General features: G+C 37.7%; 1 protein-coding gene across 1 annotated transcript in view; it reads right to left on the reverse strand.

The window, feature by feature from the left end:
* Positions 1–417: 417 nt before the first annotated feature.
* Positions 418–19,404, reverse strand: part of LOC140156416 (uncharacterized) — a 36,798-nt gene continuing 17,811 nt past the window's right edge. The window contains exons 10-19 of the mRNA XM_072179366.1: positions 18,627–18,782; positions 11,787–11,875; positions 11,190–11,325; positions 10,235–10,528; positions 9,516–9,686; positions 7,037–7,132; positions 6,541–6,663; positions 5,800–5,961; positions 2,211–2,498; positions 418–759 (exon numbers count right to left, since the gene is read on the reverse strand). Coding sequence (XP_072035467.1) covers positions 509–759; positions 2,211–2,498; positions 5,800–5,961; positions 6,541–6,663; positions 7,037–7,132; positions 9,516–9,686; positions 10,235–10,528; positions 11,190–11,325; positions 11,787–11,875; positions 18,627–18,782 — 1,766 coding nt within the window. The 3' untranslated portion in view covers positions 418–508. The remainder of the gene's footprint in view (positions 760–2,210; positions 2,499–5,799; positions 5,962–6,540; positions 6,664–7,036; positions 7,133–9,515; positions 9,687–10,234; positions 10,529–11,189; positions 11,326–11,786; positions 11,876–18,626; positions 18,783–19,404) is intronic.

Genomic DNA, 19,404 nt, shown 5'->3' on the forward strand with positions numbered 1-19,404 from the left:
GGGACACCCGGTATATTGAAAGTAAGCTCCTCTCTCGGAGATCACTTGATCAACCTATCTGCTACACTTGACACTTCTTTGAGTTGACAAGACAATCAAGCACTATTGGTTTTCACTACTGTCCGATATGTCCCCTTCTAATTTGGGCTCAAACAAACGAGGCGATACAAAAAAAAAATCGCTATTTAATACCAGCGCATATGTTGCTAATGCGAGCGACACATGCGAACTTGAGCCGTATCGGTTCTTTTGATAGGTCACGACTGCCGGGCGCCCGCACGCCATGTACGTACTGTGTTATGCACATCGTACGCGTTCGACTAATATTCCCATCGTAATAATAAAACGGCACTTCCAGCGTTTTATTAAATTAAAATATCGATTTTTGACAAAACAAGTCTTGGTTTTTGCAGGGTATCTTAGTTTACTAAAGTATATAGCAATCGTGTAAAAACAGAACTTTGAAAAATATTGAGGGCGTCCTCCGCAGCAAATGTTATAATATGGCTTAAGCCCAGACTTTCAATTTATAGTATTTAAAATTCAAGTTTGAAACCAATCTTGACGAATCGTGCGCTGTTTCACCGTTAACAAGTTCACACTCCTCGCTGTTTTGATTGTAACTGAATCCGCTACAGTCTAGATGCATTTTACAGTACGAGGCACATCGTGTAACACTTTCTGCCGTGGTAGATGAAGATACATCAAGATGACGCTGGTCAGGGAGGATTCCGTCTGTGGTATATGTGTTAAAATTGACTGATAAAGAAGAGGAAACGGAGAAAAGGAAAAAACATTGTTGTCATCATTGATTTTCGGATTTATATTTTGCCAGTAATAGCTAGAAAATTGGTCTTACAATAAAATTGTACTGATCATTATCATAATGGATGAAGTGTGGATATTCGGAAGATTTTATTTTAAACACATCGACACTAGGGGGGGGGGGGTCTTAAAACTTGAGAACTAGATGCGTCAAAAACCAGGAAATGAAACAATTGAAACTATTTTCCCAAAATGTGACAGTTCCAGGCATTAGCGCCAATCCGGCCAAAATTGTTAAAAAGTGGCTGAAAAGAACAAAAAAAAATGGAGCCCCCGGGATTGACGCACATGGCTCCAGGTTTTGGCGCAACATGTCACATTTCCAGAATTGTAATAGTTCATGGTTGTTTGACGCCACCAGTCGAAAAGTATGTATTGTATGAATTCCGGAATCTTAACGGGGTCCACGGTCATAAGTCAACATTCGATATTCAGTGGCGCTCGGGCTGGGTGTGGCAGGGAAATAAGAAAAACACCACTGCATGTGTGAGGGACTTTAATACGCTCAGGTTATGAATGTGACACTTTGACATTTCAAATTTACCACAACCTGATATGTATTTTATTTTACATAAGCTAAAAAAGATTCATTCATTCATTCATTCATTCATTCATTCATTCATTCATTCATTCATTCATTTTTTAATCATTCATATTATTTATTATCTATATAATTTTATTTATGCTTTCATTCACTTAAGTTCGTTCAAGATTTCATATTTATATCAATATTTAATCAGTAATTTGATCATCTGGTGGATCGTAAAAATTATCAACATTAAGATTCTGACACCTTTGTGACTGTCATAGATGTGCTAACATGACAAAGTAAGACCTGTTACATAAATCCGAAATGTCTCTACTATAGTAAAGAAATTAGCTATATGTATTTGAACGGACCTCATCTTTGTCAATATACTGCTGTTTTTTCGCATTTTTTGCGCAAATTTGTCATTTCAAAAATACCAAGTGACCATTTTAATGACTTATCATTCTCTTTTAGGTAATTTATAAACAATTTTAATTTTATACACTTCAGCTGGGATCACTCAATGTGCATTTTATTAAAGCAACATACACAAGACGATTTATTGAATAAACTGGTCTAATTACTTTAAAAATACGAACATACTTCACCCCCATATTTTTATTAGTATGTGCTCATTTTTTACACACCAAGCTCAAGTATTATAGTCCGTCCTAGAGTGATTCTCTGGCCATGTTGTAGATGGTTTCTAAATTATTTTCAAGCACTGCTATTCAGCGCGGGGACCCACGAAAAAAGTATTGACGTCACTACCGAACTTTAGCCGAACCAAAGAATAATCAATATTAAAAACTTAATCGTGTGAATAGAAAATAATAGCAGCAACTTCTGAACTTACCAAAAGAGCAGAATCTCCAGTCCCCAGGATTAACACTCCCGCTCTCACTACCGGAAGCGTAGGCAACGTAATTAATTGGATGTGGAGTCGAATATTGATGTGACATGAAAGGTGTCTGTCCATTTTGACCAACCTCAATTAAACCATCTTTAAATGAAACATGAAACTCCCGATGTTCATTAGAGTTCAGCATACCAGGCGTTGATACTTCTATATCTGCCGGGCAACTACTGACATGCCTGTCACATGGGTAAATACGGGATTTGGAGTTTCCCCATCCTCCAATTACTAAGAAAAAGCAAAAAAAATGTTACTTACATTTGTCAAAAATGGTGGATAGGAATGCTTAATAGAGCACGATTATTCAGCACAATTGAATGAATTAGCTGGCAACCAAATTGGATAATTGGATTGGTTTATTTGCTGGCTCTAAATGTTGCATTCTAAGTTGTTTAATACCCAATGCCAAATTTAAATTGACTCCATAGGATCACAGAGAGGTTTAATATAAAGGGGCTAAAATTCAGAAAGCACCCTCAAATAAAACACACTATTTGTCTGGTCCTAAAAGATTACAATTATGTATACATAATTATGATCCATGTGATCTATAGTGACAGAGTTATTGGAAACAAAAGGTCCTATCGAGTGGGATGTTGTGCATATGGTAAAAAGTTTAACAGTCAGCAACCTGGACAACCGATTCTTTTGTTCTGCTTATCGCGCTAAAAGTCGATCGATACATGTTAAAATCAGCACAATTCAGAGATACACCTTTTTGCTATGAAATTAATTTTCTCGGTCAAATATAAAGCAATATTTTTTTTCTTCAGTAATGTCAGTTAAAAACTTGGTGCTTGGATATACATGTAAAAAAAAAATCCTGGTGTTAAAATTAAGCATCAAATTGTGTCTTTTAGTGTGATATTTTTGATTTTTATAGGCCTTGAGTTCGTCCGCGAGCTTTTTACGGAATTCATTTTTTAGCGTCTCAAACTAATATACTTTGCTAAAGAAAGATATTTCCCACCTCTGTAAGTCACATCGTGTGGGTCTATATATTATAGTTTTTTCAGAATTTCCGCTTTTATTTTACCCTTTTTCCCTTCATGCTCCGAAAATGTCAAACTCAGTACTTTTATCTCGTGAGCAACCAGCAGAAATAGTCGATATTTCCATTGTTGTCATCCAGGTCAATTTTCCATTGAAAAGCAAAGATTGCCCGACCAGCGATTTGGTAGCCCAAATCCCCAATTGGGTGTTCTGGTAAGTGATGTGAATTTTAAAAATTTGTTGCCGTGATAGCCTGCAATTTCAATTTATATGGATTCCATGATTATGAAAACCATTTTGTCTGTCTGTTTGTTTCTTTACTTAGGTTAGTCCGTATTAAGAGACGCACGCTTGAGGTCCATGGGAAAATCCACGGTCCAAACCTAGAAAAATTAGCCTGTTATTATAGGGGATTTTAATCTTCTGTCCCTCCTATCTCCAGGTGAATTTTGTATGACCTACCCCCCCCCATCGCGGGTTGCCATTTTCATTACACCATTCAGATTTGTGTTCGGGTTTGTTTTTAATTTGACATGTAGGCCTAGGCCTAACCATATTTGTCATAAGTAAGCGCTATACCTAAATGTATAGCTATGCTATATATTATTATGTACGAGTATGTAATATCATGTACATGTAGGCCTATGTGGGTGGGCGCAGAGGTGTGTGAGGTGGGTAGTGGGGGTGTATGTAGGGAAACGTTGGGGTGGTACTCAACACACATTAACCATGACTTTCAATGCAAGGCTTATTGTTGCCACAAATGTTTTTTTCTTAAGGTTATTTAATAGGTTTTTATAAACTTCCATGTTTAACCTGGTATTGTTCTGGCTGCTTCATTAGGGCCTATGACTTTCGGTGGGTTTCCAAAGGCAGTTTCAAACAAGCACAAACAAAAGGCACCATACCCAGTCACCTTCATGACAATTGAAACACTACGTCAAGTATTAACATCCAAGTTATTCTGTTTTTAGGCAAGCAATTTTAAATAATTGCTTGAACAGGTTTTTGTTTAAAAACAAAAACCTGTTTAAGTTAACAATTATAATGAATGGTTCTTATAAGGCACAATCTCTTCTGATGAAGAACTCAAAGCGCGTAAAGCACGAAATTTACAAACAAACATAAAAACAATCAATTTATAAAGATTGGTTTTAAGCTGGCGTTTAAATAACGAAAGTCTGGGGGCGTTACGAAGGTTATTTGGAAGTGTGTTCCAAACAGTTTGCTTGATCATAAAACATACAGCGTAATATTTATGTTTTGTAAATGAAAGTTTTGTTTAAAATATTGCCCAATTGCATGTAAGATTGTTGGGCAAAGTTGTTTTGAGGAGAAGGAAATTTCAACACATTGGTCCGATGATCACGGTGATGATGAAATCAAATAATTAATCACTCACGTGATGAAAGATCCTCATCGTGCTATAAACATGATCAGTAGGAGCGCTATTAGGCCTGCGAATTTCTTTGCTATATTGAAGTTCTGGCAACACATGCCGGTATTCATATTAAACCCAGGTGGTGTATGACGTGCAGTCCCCGTGTAATTGAATGGGATTATTTTGAAATTTTAAAACGCTTGAAATATCACAAACAAATAGGCCTATGTTGATAAATAATATAAATACAAGCTAAAACCGTTGGGGTTCGATAATGAACCCCACAAAACTAACCGAGTATATGGAAAATGCCATACGGCCGGGCGGTTTCACGAGTTGCCGGCTCGATCATGTCATCCGCCGCCTGATTAAACCCAGAGATATCGATCCACAATGCTAGTATTAGCCTTAGATTTCACGCGTTGATTTTGAAAGTTTTTCAGCCGGCAGTAAAAAATGGTGAAATCAAAAATGGAAATTCTGACAAAACTATAATATAGCGCTCACGGTGATGTGCGTTTATAGAAAGTTGGGAAAAATCCTTCATTAGCGAACTATATTACTTTGAAAAGCTAAAAGGTTGATCCAAAAAAAGGCTCGCGGGCAGAGTTTAAGCCTATCAAAATCGAAAATCTTACACGAAATGACTGAATTTCACGCCTAACCCCCCCCCAATATTTTACCAGGGTGATGGTCCATACAATCAACCCCCATGTTGACGCCTGAATATTCTGACCAAATTAACCTCATATTTCCCAATTTTAGCTCCAAAAGTGCAAATTTCCGCCCGCTTCGCGCAAATTTATTCCACTTTTGTACCATATTTCACCAGTTTGGCTTCAAAATAGCAACATTTTTCACGCGCTTCCCGCGAATTTGTACATTACACTTATTCTGTCGTCAAAAGGTGCTGGGTTCAAAAAAATTTTCCAACCCCATCCCCCCCCAATCGCAAAAAAAAAAATTTACGCTACTGGTAATATCGGAAAGCTGCCTCAAAGCGAGCTTGAGTTAATGAGCCACTCAATTACAAGTACAAGAATAAATCTAAATCATCGTGGAATGAATTATAGAAAATCACCGAATATCTAAATTATGACGTGTTCTGTTTCATTTTAACGGGTCACATTGTCAATAGAAGATTTAAAGACTCACCTATTTGATAGGTATTTGACAGGGTCGATTTCGTTGAGGTCAGAGCAAGATGAACACCATTACTAGTTTTGACTTTGAATCTGAACTTTGTAACGTCGGAAAGAATCACAGAGTCTATAAACTTATATTCATAGGCAGTACTTGTTTGGTAAGAGGCACATCCTTGTAAGGGCCGAGTAAAAGAGACAACAAATATGGAAAGGTAAAAATATGATAATTACATATAATATGATCATTGGGGTATTATTAAAAACTAGGTCTAAAATGCAGTTATCAGAAAAGTATGAGCTTTTTTCACTAATAGCGTCATTAAAATATAATTGCGTGGGTGAATGATGCTGCCAATCGTGCTAGCAATATTTTAAGCATGATAAATATATCAGGAAAATGATACAATCACGTGGATTAATTACTTGCTTTCGTTTCATGTAGGCAAAAAGTTACTCCCAACGTGTTAACTTGCTGCGAAAAACATCTTCAATTATTAACATTGATTAAATTTTGACTTCCAATCACCCAATTCTTCATTAAGAATGCGATAAAAAGGACCATACCCATATACGTAATCACAGTCCGTTTCGAAAAGAGTAGGGGTTGTTTGTTAGGTATCTATTAACTATGCAATAATAAAGCAGCAATAATATATCATAATTCCATGGATCAAATCTAAGCAGATTACGTAATTCAATGTTTTTAATGAACTTCTTTAAGCTTTACAAGGGGTAATAAAATTGTTCTTACTTGAACAGGATTTTCCATCTGCCTCCAAGAGATATTTTGCTTGACACGAGCAGATATAGCTTCCAGGTGTATTAGTACAAATATCTTCGCAATTATCAGTGTTTCTAGAACATTCATCAATATCTAAATCCAGATCGAAAAGAAATGTACATACTTGTGGTTTAACGGAAAATGTTGAGATTGAAATTGGCAAAGCACATAGTTTTTTCTTTAAAGGAGTATTTCTTGATCTTTTATTTTCTTTCTTGTGCAGGCATCAGAATCTTGATCTCAATAACAGCATTAGTTACTAAAAAATTACATAAATGTGCTGAATTAATTTTGACAGTTTTGTGCAAAGTTTCGTGTTTAACGTTTGACGCGATTCACTCTCAATAACAAAGTTTACCTTAACATTAATTATTTTCATCAGTTTTGTTTTAAAATAACTTAATAGAAAGAAGACAGCTTGGAACGGTGTAATAGAGGGAATCTGTGGAGTTTTTTAATACTTTACCTATTTCACAGGTGCTGCCTTCATAGCCAGGTAAACACTCGCATTGATCCGGCGCCCAAATACATATTCCATGTACACATGTAGGACTGCAAATAGCTAATTATGTATTCAATACAAGAATGAAGGACGGTATTATTTAAAAGCACTCAATATTGTGGCATTTCCATAAATAATATTTTTTTTAAAACAAAATGTTAATCCTGTTGGCAAATCAATTCGACGCCAAAGGAACAATAAGTTACGTAATGTATTGACTCTCCATGTATAACCGCTTTGGGGTGAAAGTCTAGTTACTTTATTGCAATCATACAACCCGAATTTGCACCACAGAGTATGTGTATAGTGAGCCAGCTTATCCGTTTTTAGCGTGTTACACATTATAACCACAGGTACAGCACTATACGTTTATTGCCACACAGAATAAACGGAATTGAAATTCATCGAAATCTATGGATATTAAAGTATAATCTTTCCATAATTTATGAGCTGCACTATAAACAGATTAGGTACCGCGATGACATTAGTCCCGGAGGTCGAGCAGGTAATATAACTCCCCGAACTCGAATTTGCCACTGGGATAACACATTACCTACAAAATTGATACGGCACCGCGTAGCATCGCACCATTGATTAATATCAAAGAATAGGCAAAAATACCTCAAAGGAAGTTTCCGGCAATCGCAATATTATGCTTTATATGCTAGAAATATAACTATCAAGCACGCGATATTCAAAATTCCCGGGCGCCGAAGCTATCTGGGGCAATGACGTCCCAGTAATACAATGAGGGCTACCGACATTGAGCACAATTAATAATCATGACGTCATTGCCCTAGACAATTTCGGTGCGGGAATTTTGAAAATCGCGTGTTGAGAGCCGGCTGTTGTTATTCGTTTTATGGTCAATATGAGTTTGATTTAAATAAAACCATGTGATTCGTGCTTGATTATTCTAACATATACGACATAATGTGATTGTGACTTCTTTTAACATTCTAATCGTAATTCTATGGACATGTCCCATTATGCAGAGTACGTGCACGTTTTACTCGCACCTGTACGATAAGTGTCTTTGAAAAGAACGGTATTGTATTCAATATATTGCACACAAAATACAGACATGACATGTGGTGAGCGTGAGCGTAGCCTACTTAGTGAAGGGCAATACATTGACATATCGCTATGGTAATTAATGATACAGGGTGTAATAACAAACAAACAGAACCCTCATTTGCCCCTCTTGTTCTGCTAGTTTAGAAAAGTTGATCAAATATATTTTGGCATACAAAGAAACATGTAATCGTTAGCTTTAATAACCTCAAAAAATATTTCAATCGGCTCATAACTTTTGAAGATATACTCTTTTAAAGAAATGTACCCGTTTTACATTCTGTCCACGGAGGAGGTTTGGCTACTTCAAAGATTGAAAAGTAGTTCACATACTATGCATGAATATCATACAGTCCGCAATGATAACTTTATAAATAACTTTATTTAGGGAATGGCTTTACCGGTACCCCGCGCGGTGGGCTTATGGGCTATATAGATTTTGTTAAGTGTCGTTAATTTGTGTGTAAAATGGATGTGGGATGGGACTTCTTTTGCTATACTTGCAATTAATTATATTTTCATGGTTATTTATGCCTTTTTGTTTTATTATGTTTCTTACTTTGTTGTGTCTTGTTTAATTTTTATTTACAACATAAATCAGTTCTCTATTTTGGATAAAAGGTAGCCCTGAAATGGATTGTTTGGCCCGGGTTGTTTGGTTTGTCTTTGGTTCGTCTGAAGTGAGTTTACTATAAAAAAATAAAATAATCGCATCATCTAGGCCAGTTGCAGCCGAACCTGGCGCAGACCTATCCGCACTTAGATTGTAACATCCACCAATTAGCTGTGCAGCTCCCAAAATTCCAATGGGTGAAGGAAGTTTTTGACGAAACAACTATTCACCGATTTTTTGTGCTGCTCTGTCTTCTACCTGGTTGAATGAAGGTTTCAGGCCTGGTTCTCATTGCATCAATTGCGTTGCGTACCATTCTTATGCGCTGGATACTTTTGTGAAGATCTTGGAGGCTAGCTTATGGCCGTCGCTCATAGACATTGCTTTGGAATTTGCCCCAAAGGAAGAAATCAAGTAATGTCAGGTCTGGTGTTCTTGCAGGCCATTCCATAGTATGACCCATCCTAACCGCTATGTTTGCTATCCGGTACATTTCTTTAAAAGTGCATATCTTCAAAAGTTGTCAGCCGGTAGAATAATTGTTTTGGTTTACCAAAGCTAACAATTAAAGGCTTCTTTACATACCAAAATACATTTGATCGACTTTTCAGAAATAGGAGAAAAAGAGGGCGCAATGAGGGTTCTTTAAAAAAAAAAACATTGGGGGGTACCCTGTACTACATCATTACTTCTACGGCGAATTGTATGCGCACATGGATAACGTTTAAATGCCAAAAACATTATAAGCCTACTTACGTCTTAGTTCAAAAATATTACTCCTCCAACCGGCTCCGCACATTTGCCCGGCGTCCCCAGAACAGGGCATATTACATGACGATTCTGCATCGAGACCATACTTTGAATAATTGGTACCCACGGCTCCACAAAAACACTGACTTCCATATTGCAGTCCAACATAACGTATTCCTTTAAACGTGTTAATAAAAGGAAAATAAGGTTAAACAAAGTTATTTAATGGCAAAAAGTATTTGCCAATGACGAAAAGCAAAACCTAGACTACCTCATCAGTAAGCACGGCCGGATTTACCATTTTCAGGGTCCCATCCAAGCTAAAATTTTCTCATTCAAACAGTTTCATTAAGTTGCCGCCTTTTTTTTTTATCTACCCAACATATCGTGGCCGCTCCTACCCGCCGGGGGATTGGGGCTACAGAAAATGTATATTTTTTCGCCCCCTGCAGCCACAGGTTGACCCATTTTTTAAGATTTCTTTTTGATATTACAAAATTAGAGCTGTTACACCCCCTCCAACTTATCTACACCGGTTTGAGTGATGGCTTTCTTGAAACTTCTTCTTGCAGCCCTTTCTGCCCCTTCTTTTTACCCGGGGAGCTCGCGCCCCCAAAGCTCCCAAAAATGAGCTCATTTTGCCCTGTAGTAAATTCGGCCATGGCTGTAAGATGCTATCTAAATGAAATACATTATTCTCACTCACACAAACCAAAAAAACCTACCCCATAAATCATATACTGCATTTCGCCATGGACCTCCACATGTCTGCAGGGAATTGCCGATACACGAGGTGCTACAATCCGCATTTGATGCAGCCGTCCCATATACATCATACTGAACATCATCGTTCCCACACGTGCAGTAATTCCCGTCTTGAACCGCCGCGTAGCGTTTACCGTTGGAACGGCAATGACTGAAGCAATTAGACAGCGTCAGTTTTGGGTTTGTTTGTGCCAAGTCGGTTGGAAAGGCGCGGTCTGCTCTATCAACATAACATCCAATATAACGATGATGCTCTGTGAATTGAACGAAATCCGAAAATGAGATTTATTTTTAATGGGACTTAAAAATCCCCACATCAACTACAATCAGAACAATCCCGGCTGCATTTGGTTATAGTTCTCTTAAAAAATTTAGTTTACACAGGATATTTTGCAAATTATATTTACAAGTTTACGTCTAAGTGTAAGTTTACGTCTAAGTGTACTCTTCATTGACATTTTTCAAAAATACGAGGGAGCTAGGGGGCATGGAAGGGACATGTATGTGCGTGTGTATCATTAGTCCCCCTTTTTAAGGTTGGTTTGAACCCTGGAATTATGGAAACTTTCGGGCCTCATAACTTCTAAATTGTTGGTCTAAAGTATATAAAAGTTTACATATTTAGAATGGCAAAGACTTGATAAGTTCATACCAGATGGCTATCTTCTTCACATCCTTTTGCTAGAATTTTATCATTACGCAGAAACGTTCAAATTATATTTGTCTACTAATTTGTATTGTAAATTGTGCAGAAGTCTCATTCTAAAAGTCACAAATCGTGACTTGTTACAAAACTGACGTCCAAACGGTAGAAGCCCCCTCACTCGGGACCAAAACTACGTACAACAACAACGAGAACTTGCTCTAGATTCCAAATAAGTAGTACACATTGCATTAGAGCAATATTGTTCCAACCTTTTGGCATCTTGCATATGAATCTCCATTGAACACTACACGAATAATCTCCAACGTATCCGTTTGTTTCCATAGTAACACAATCCTCTTGATTGCTAGTGTCAGGATTTCCCGCGGCCCATGGTACGTCAATAAACTGTACAAAATTATATTCAAAATGTAAAAGAGGTATTTTGAAGCGAAAATCATGTGTTTAGGTCATAAAGAAGAATCCAGGAAAAAATAAACTATATCATCGTCTAAGGGAAGAACGTGAACAATGCTGCGCATTGGCTAACGGAAGAACGTGGAAAATGCTGATAATGCTGCGCATTGGCTAGGGGAAGAAAGAAATCTGACAATGATGATAATGATGATGTGAATGATGATGACGACGATGACGATGATTTTTACAATTTTGTGACCTCTGACCTATCGGGGATATCGCTTAATTAGTATTCATTCATTTATTATGTAATATGAAATAACCATGCATTTTTTTCAACATTTTAAACAATATTTTGTACGAACAAAAAAATATTTTTTCGATAGGTCAAAGTAGACAAATTGTCCCACAATGTTTTGCAAATTTTAATGCCGGTTTAGCTTATTATATACCGTTGTTCCATCCACCCATTTGTGGGTCCCTTCCACGTCAAGATCATCCAATCCTATCCAGAAATTTGTTCTTGCGCCCAGCGCTTTTTCTACCGAAATAAGAACCAAAACAACATCAGTGTATTTCATGCAAACGACATATTTTTACCTGTCATGTTCCACATTTTTAAAGGTAATGAAAGTTGATGTTTTTAAAGTAGGAAATAGAATAGCGTTGGTGATCAATGCAATGACAGAAGAGGAAACTGAATATTCTCTAGTTCTTAATTCTTTGTATTCAATTTCAATTCAATCAATTGATCCCCAACTAACAGTGTTTGTTTGTTTGTTCTCTAGACGATGCATAATAGTCAAAGTTGGTCAAATCTTGTTACCAACCATACTATGTATTGCTCTTATAATATTAAAATATGCTCAATTTTTTTTAATCCAACTGGTCTCAAATTGTTCCTTTGGCAAAAATAAATCACAATGATAAAAGTTGCATTGTTTTTGATGCTTTGTTTCATAGGTAATACCACATTAATACAGACTTGACTTGACATTTAGTATGGAATATATTTTCGCAAAATTTCAAGACTAGTCTGGAAGGGATCTGCATAAACCGCACGGGCTAAGTATTAATTGGGGGTATATCGGGAGATGGTGCAAAATAATAATATTGTTTGATAGAAAATGTGCTTTCCATAAGTTTACATTATGATGCTCAATATGTAGCGAATTTGCCTAAAATGGCGGATTTAGGGAGGCTGAATTTGAGCTTTGTGGGGGACACAATTTCGGACTTTATGCAAAATTGTTCTGTTATTATCAAGTTTATAGATGTTTGAGGTGACATTTCGTAAACTTCGTCAGCAATTGGCATTTATCACAGTTGAATTGCACTTGTAATGTACCAATTTTTTGTACATGGGAGGGGCTTAAAATATGGCTCTTAAAAGTGGTACGTACTCAATAGGTTTGAATGGCCCCACTGGGGTCAAATGTTATAAACTTACGGTACAAAAACAACTGCGAGGATTCCTGGTTGTCCAATAAACTCACATTGCTTCTTTGTGTACAGTCAATTTATAACATTTGGCCCCAGGGGCCATTCAAGTTTTCCGAGTGCTTACCACTTTTAAAAGCCATATTTTTAAAGCTCCTCCCACTTTCAAAACTGGTATATTACAAGTGCATTTCAGTTCTGATGAACACTTATTGCTATTTAGGTTCAGTAAATATCACCTTAAATCTCAATAGAATAATGTTGCTCAAATTCAGAAATGTTACCCCAACAAGAATGCAATTCAGTCTCCTTAAACCCGCCATTTTAGGCTAATTCACTACATTATGAGCGCCATAATCAGTCAAGATTAATAGGAAAATATTAACCGGAAAATTTTCTGGACACGTGACACCCATGGGCGCAGATATATTAGCATTATGGAATGTGACCCCGAGCACAGCGGGTGGTCTTCCAATGTATTTGAATAGGAAGAATTTCTCCTTGGATGCAAAATAAGTTACTTGTCGGAAGTTTATAATGTTATAAGGGAGTGTTCAGAAATACTTTGGTGGGGGGGGGGGGCTGGTAAAAAGGGAGGGGGGGCCAAAAAGTTTTGGACCTTAAAAGAGGGGAGACTAAAAAGTTTTAGGTGGTAGGAAAGGGGGGTCAAAAAGTTTTCCACTTTAAAAACCCAAAATTTTAGCGCGCTTCGCGCGCATTGACATCCTCTATATCACTTTTAACATGGGCAAGTTTTGGTTTTCAGTGCTTTTGTTTGAAAAAATGATGGCACTTATAGCCAAAATATTCAATTCTCGATCATGAGAACCAACTTGGGTACGCACAGTTATTTGCTCCCAGCGTACTACGCAAATACCGGCGCTTACGGCGCAAACACAGCTTTGAGAATTGACCAATCACACGGTCGTTGCTAGGCAAGGTCAAGGTTTGGTCATACAGGTCGCGCGATCGTGTTATTCTATGAAAAGTACGCTGACGCAGAAGGTACATCCTCTCATGATCGAGAAATTGTTATTTTGGCTATAGTCAGTGTACACATATCTATTAATCAATATAACATTAAAGATGTTCACCAACATCTGGGATGGTCTAAGAAATACTGGCACTTTTTATCATAGAATTTTATATCTCTTCAAAGTAGGCTACAAACATGATTATGTACCAATCTGATCAAAATACAATCAAATCAAGAAAATATTGCAAATAAATAGTTTACTATTTCTCATCGCAAAATTATTTTGTACACATAGGCCCATGGGTAGATTTACCATAGGGCAGAGTGGGCACAGGCCCAGGTGCCACGGTCTTTGGGGGCCAAAACTGATACCCGTGTACATTTGCGTGACCAAATTAATCTCATATTTGACCATTACTTTTTGCATAAATTAGTTCCAATTTTAACAATATTTGACCATTCAAGCTTCAATATGGCGAAAGTTTTTGAGCGCTTCGCGCGCATTTGTACTATCATAATAGCCACAGATCCAAATTATATGCTGATGTGCCTATGAACCTCCAAATAAATCCTCTATTTCATTTATCCCTGTAAAATCAGATAAACACCCTGATTTGGGAGTTGGGACAAATCTAAATTAAGTATTAAAATGAAAATTTCATTGTGCTTGTATTTCATGCGCAATTGTCCCACCGGGAATGTTTCAAACATTTGCCTCCCTCAATGACATGTGACCCAGATACTATGCCACTGGAAACAACATTATTAAGTATAATGTTTGTTATGCGAAAATGGGGGGGGGGGGGTTGGTCAAAAGTTTTGTCTGTCAAAAGAGGGGGTCAAAAAGTTTAGCGGTCCATCGAGGGGGGGTCAAAAGTTTTCGAGCGAAAAATTGAGTTAGACCAGCCCCCGTAATGAACACTCCCTAACAAGAGTTTCCGTAGGTAAATATTTTTGAAATTACGTTTTGATGACATTGTGAAGAAATTAAGATTGCATAATTTTTCTATACTTTTTGTAATGCACGAATTTCTATCGAAATTTCGGCCAAAACTACTATTCCAATTCAAAATAACTAAGACTTGAATAGCGAGGTCACACTTACATTGATATGCATTGGTATGCATTGGTCACGTCTCCAGAAAATATTCCCGTGAAAATTTACCTATTAATCTTGACTGATAATGTAAATTCTTAGTCAGTGGGAGTGGTCTATTAGTAGACACATAATCTGATTGGACAATCGCATGATTTCGGGTGTCGTCTATCAGGCTGTAGACCATAGACATACCACCTAGACCTATAACTGCCCATCCCTAACAATGGCAGTAGGTGAAGCCACGTATCCAAGGTGATTTTGGTCGGGTGGTCGGACGCGGAGAAATAAGCGTTCATGTCTGGAACGAAAAACGCGATCGTTTGCGTGATTGCTGCGCCGTTATCGCCCGCGTCAAATGCAACATGTTCTGTAGACGCGAACATGTCTGCTTGTTTGCGTCCGGGTTGCGTCCTTGTCAAAATCGTTGCTAAGCAGTGTTGACTTCACTACGCAAACCAAAGTCATAGGTCTAGGTACTTGTTTGTCTGGGCTGTAGACGACCCCACGTCATCATGAGTGTTGATAACGCGTAACACGCTCATAGAGGTGCGCGTATGTATCGCGTTGTATGCGTAGACGCAGTGCGGAATACTCGCACGCGCTAGCAGTACGCGTAACAAAAGGTGTGAAGTTGTAAACAAGTTTCGTTCATTTTAGAAAAAGGGGAGTTTTTATGACGGTAACTTAATTTTTGCTTTAAAAAATAGTTTACAGTATTAAAATAATATTTAACTGACTAAGAATGAGAATAAACGATAGGAATTTTTATTTTGCCTATCCTCTACCTATGATAGACGACAGGCAGGTCCAATATTTTTATCGTAGTGAATATAGGCTGCGCCGGCATCCACTACTCAAAATATTGGACCTGCCTGTCGTCTATCACACGGTAGAGGATAGGCAAAATAAAATTCCTATCGTTTATTCTCTAACTAATGGAAAGCACATTTCCTGTCAAAAAATTAGTTTACACTATCTCCCGACACACCCCAATTAATATTAGCCTGTGCGGTTTATGCTGACCCCTCCAGACTAGTCTTGGAATTTTGCGAAAAAATATTCCATACTAAATGTCAAGTCTTTAGGTAGGTACTTTTTCTGAATCCTTATAACAAGAGCAATACATTGGTATTGTTTTAGCAAGATTTGACCAAATTTGAAATTTCACGTCCTGCATAAGCAGCCATTTTTGATTTATGCAAATTAGGCATTGTTCCACTACTTTGATTCTTGGTGTCCTTTGATATGCTTTTGTGTGAGCTTTTGGGAGATGGACGCATGCAAAATGAATTCTGTTGCAATTAGTGGTGGGTGAGTTTTTAATTTGACTAGCTTATAATTATATTTCCTACGTTAAAATAAAGACTTCACAGAAAGTAAGTCAGAAAAAAGGAAATACGCATATAGCTTTAGCAATATTAATCATATTCACAAAAATTTAACATAGAATTAACGATGATTTATCTAAATACCTATTTGTGCAATATCGTTCAATATTAACAACACAGTAGCATTGTATTGAAAAATAGCCGAACATGATGCAGTCATGTCTACAGTAGAATTCATCTCGACCTTTGCAGGACTTAACCCCATTAAAAGCTATTCAACCAAGATAACACTCATTGAAACAGCTCAACTGATTAAATCAGATCTTCTCTGGTTGTGCACAAGTGACTGTTTTCATGTGCGATATCGCAATAAAGCTGGTATTCATAGCTTCAGTTGGGTAACCGATTATAAAGGAAACGAAAGGAAACAATGTTATGTGTGCTTTGTTCACGAAATCAGACAATGGCGTGCTTTTTGTAAACCAGCATTCTTGAAAATGAGCAACATAATGATTTTTGACTTAACACGGTTTGGAAATAATTTCTTCATATTTTTGGTGTTATCTGTCGTTTACATGTCCTTCCTAAAACACAAAAGTACGACCCTCTCCAAACACCTAAATTAGCTAAAAATTTAGGACATGTTACAAAACTATATTGTCTAGAATTTTAGAAGAGTACTTTTAATATTGGCCGGTTATTTTTCACACAGCAACGTTAACTAGGCAATGTACTATTACCTATAACATTAACTAAAACACCAAAGTACGAATATTTCCAAACATCTAAATTAGCTAAAAATTTAGGACATGTTAAAAAACTATATTTTCTAGAACTTTAGAAGAGTACTTTTAATATTGGCCGGTTATTTTTCACACAGCGACGTTAACTAGTCATATCCCCATACTGTTAACGTAGGGCTATTTGTAAAGGTCACGCGTCAATGGGAAAGAGCACTGTGTATTGTGTATAGGAAAACGGACAGTAACTGCAGTATGATTTAAAAGATGCAATGGTTATTACCCATGGCAAGCATTGTGACATGTAAAACCCAACATTATCTTCCCGCTTAGTTGAATTTGGAAGAATTTATCGAAATCTTGCACAGGGGAGTGTGGTTTGTTATTTTGACCCACAAGTTGGTAGTTTCGAGATGCCCTGGCTACTGCATTAATGTTCTTTGTTTCACACCCCCCTGTTCAAGGCAGTAGTATGTCTCACATGTCCTTGAATGTGGGCACAATGGGCCATTCACGAAGGGCAGCTTATTCCAGGGATTTTGAACAATGGGAAGATGGGCGACTGAAATGTCGTAACGACTCAAGTGTGTGTGCTAGGTATAGACAATACGCGCCATATTGCATGACGGTTAGAGTTCATAGGGGAAACGTTAAAGCTTTAGTAGATTAGGTCACCCAGGCACTCTACTTCACGAGTACTATTACCGGTAGTTAAAAACATGGATTTGGTAAAATGTTCCCGATTCCAAATTACTAAATATAAGTACAGTAGGCTACTTTAGAAACTATTCTTTGGTAAGTATATCAAATATGGTGGTGATTATTGAGGTGTATATACGCATCACATTTAAACATCTTCCTAATTTGCTAGAAGGACGTATGACCATTGTTTTTTGTACAGGTGCTATTAGACTAGCCACAGACTATCCGGTTAAAACCTTAACGTGCTTTAACAAACAATGACCGTGAGTTAGGGGTGGTGCAATACAAAGGTGTCTAGAAAACGTTAGGAACACGTTTAAATATGCAAAATTTCCTGCTCGCTGCACTCGCAGTATATGATAAGACAATTTAAGGTTTTAAATTCAGGTTACCCAAAATCTTGCATGTGTAAGGGGGGGCAAAGATTTTTTGCCACGTCAAAAGGGGGGCAAAGATTTTGGCACGGTCAAAGGGGGGGGCAAGCGATTTTGCCAGACCATATTGAGAATTCACCACCCCGGGGTTACACATAATTATTGCACAACACCTTAATCTTAATATTTACAAAATGGCAATTGGGTGTATCCACAGAGGAGTAAGATACACAGAGCGCGTACCACCAGTCAAAGTCCCCGTGTATTGTATGCTACCAGTTCTCGCATATTCATGAGGGCCGATTGTTCGATTGTGCCGTGTCAAACAATCACGCCAGCACTGCGTGCCTTCGCGTATACGCGATAGAGCGTTGCGTGCTTTCGCGATTACGCGATAGACCATGAAAATACGCGGTAATTGCGTAGCAGTCTCGCCCGTCGCAATTCATGGAACAATCGGCCCTCATTATCGGATGAGGCGGAGACTTTGACTGGTGGTACGCGCTCTGTTTTATCTTACTCCTCTGTACTGGGTGTATCCTAAGTTGAACACGGGGTCCCGACATTACCCTTACATGAACTCTCACCCTACTGCTTATTCTGGAGTATCAGTATTCAAGAGAACATACTTACGAGCGATAAAATCAACTTCAACTTGAGTGTGGAGGCTGGTAAGATGAGATGATCTATCGTTGCAGTATGCTCTGGCGTCGGCATAATTTTTATTATCACTGGAAACAAAATAACAATAGCTGTTTGACTCCTCCCATCCTGCAGGGCACTTGAAATCTATAACATTATTATAAATGTAAAATCAGGAGAAAAGGGATTTACCTGGCTTTGGTATCCACTAATACAGTTAAGAAAATAAAAACACTTACAGAATATGCCAGTTATCGACCCAACCCAAAAGAATGACATGCTAGAAGGCATTATAATACATACAGATACGGCTATACCTAATGTTTAGCACCGCTTTAGCAAACGCTTTAAATGGGGACCCCACACACCGACATCGCCTGGCTAATAATAGAGGTTATCCATGTTCTATAAGCTGCATATCCTATCAACGACTGCTATACCTTGTTTAGGACTTTCAAAAGAAGTACCTGTATGTGCAACCATGACTGTTTCAAAATAGCCCGCCAAAGTCATGCAGGTAACTCCGAGGTCGTGCATTGAATTGGTGTGAATGAGGAATACTACGGGAATCAGCGACTTTTGTTAGAAGTCACACATGAGTGAAGTGGATAACCTCTATTACTTTGTCAGCTGAGATACTAAAATAAATACCCGGGATCGATACACGTGAACTTGCTATGCACGAGTTTGATATGAGAAGAAAATCTTTGGATACCGGGGTAGAAAATGATGAATGTGTGGTTCCTTGCACTTGAATATATATTTTGAA

This window comes from Amphiura filiformis, chromosome 7 (assembly GCF_039555335.1).
Source record: "Amphiura filiformis chromosome 7, Afil_fr2py, whole genome shotgun sequence".
Classification (NCBI taxonomy): domain Eukaryota; kingdom Metazoa; phylum Echinodermata; class Ophiuroidea; order Amphilepidida; family Amphiuridae; genus Amphiura; species Amphiura filiformis.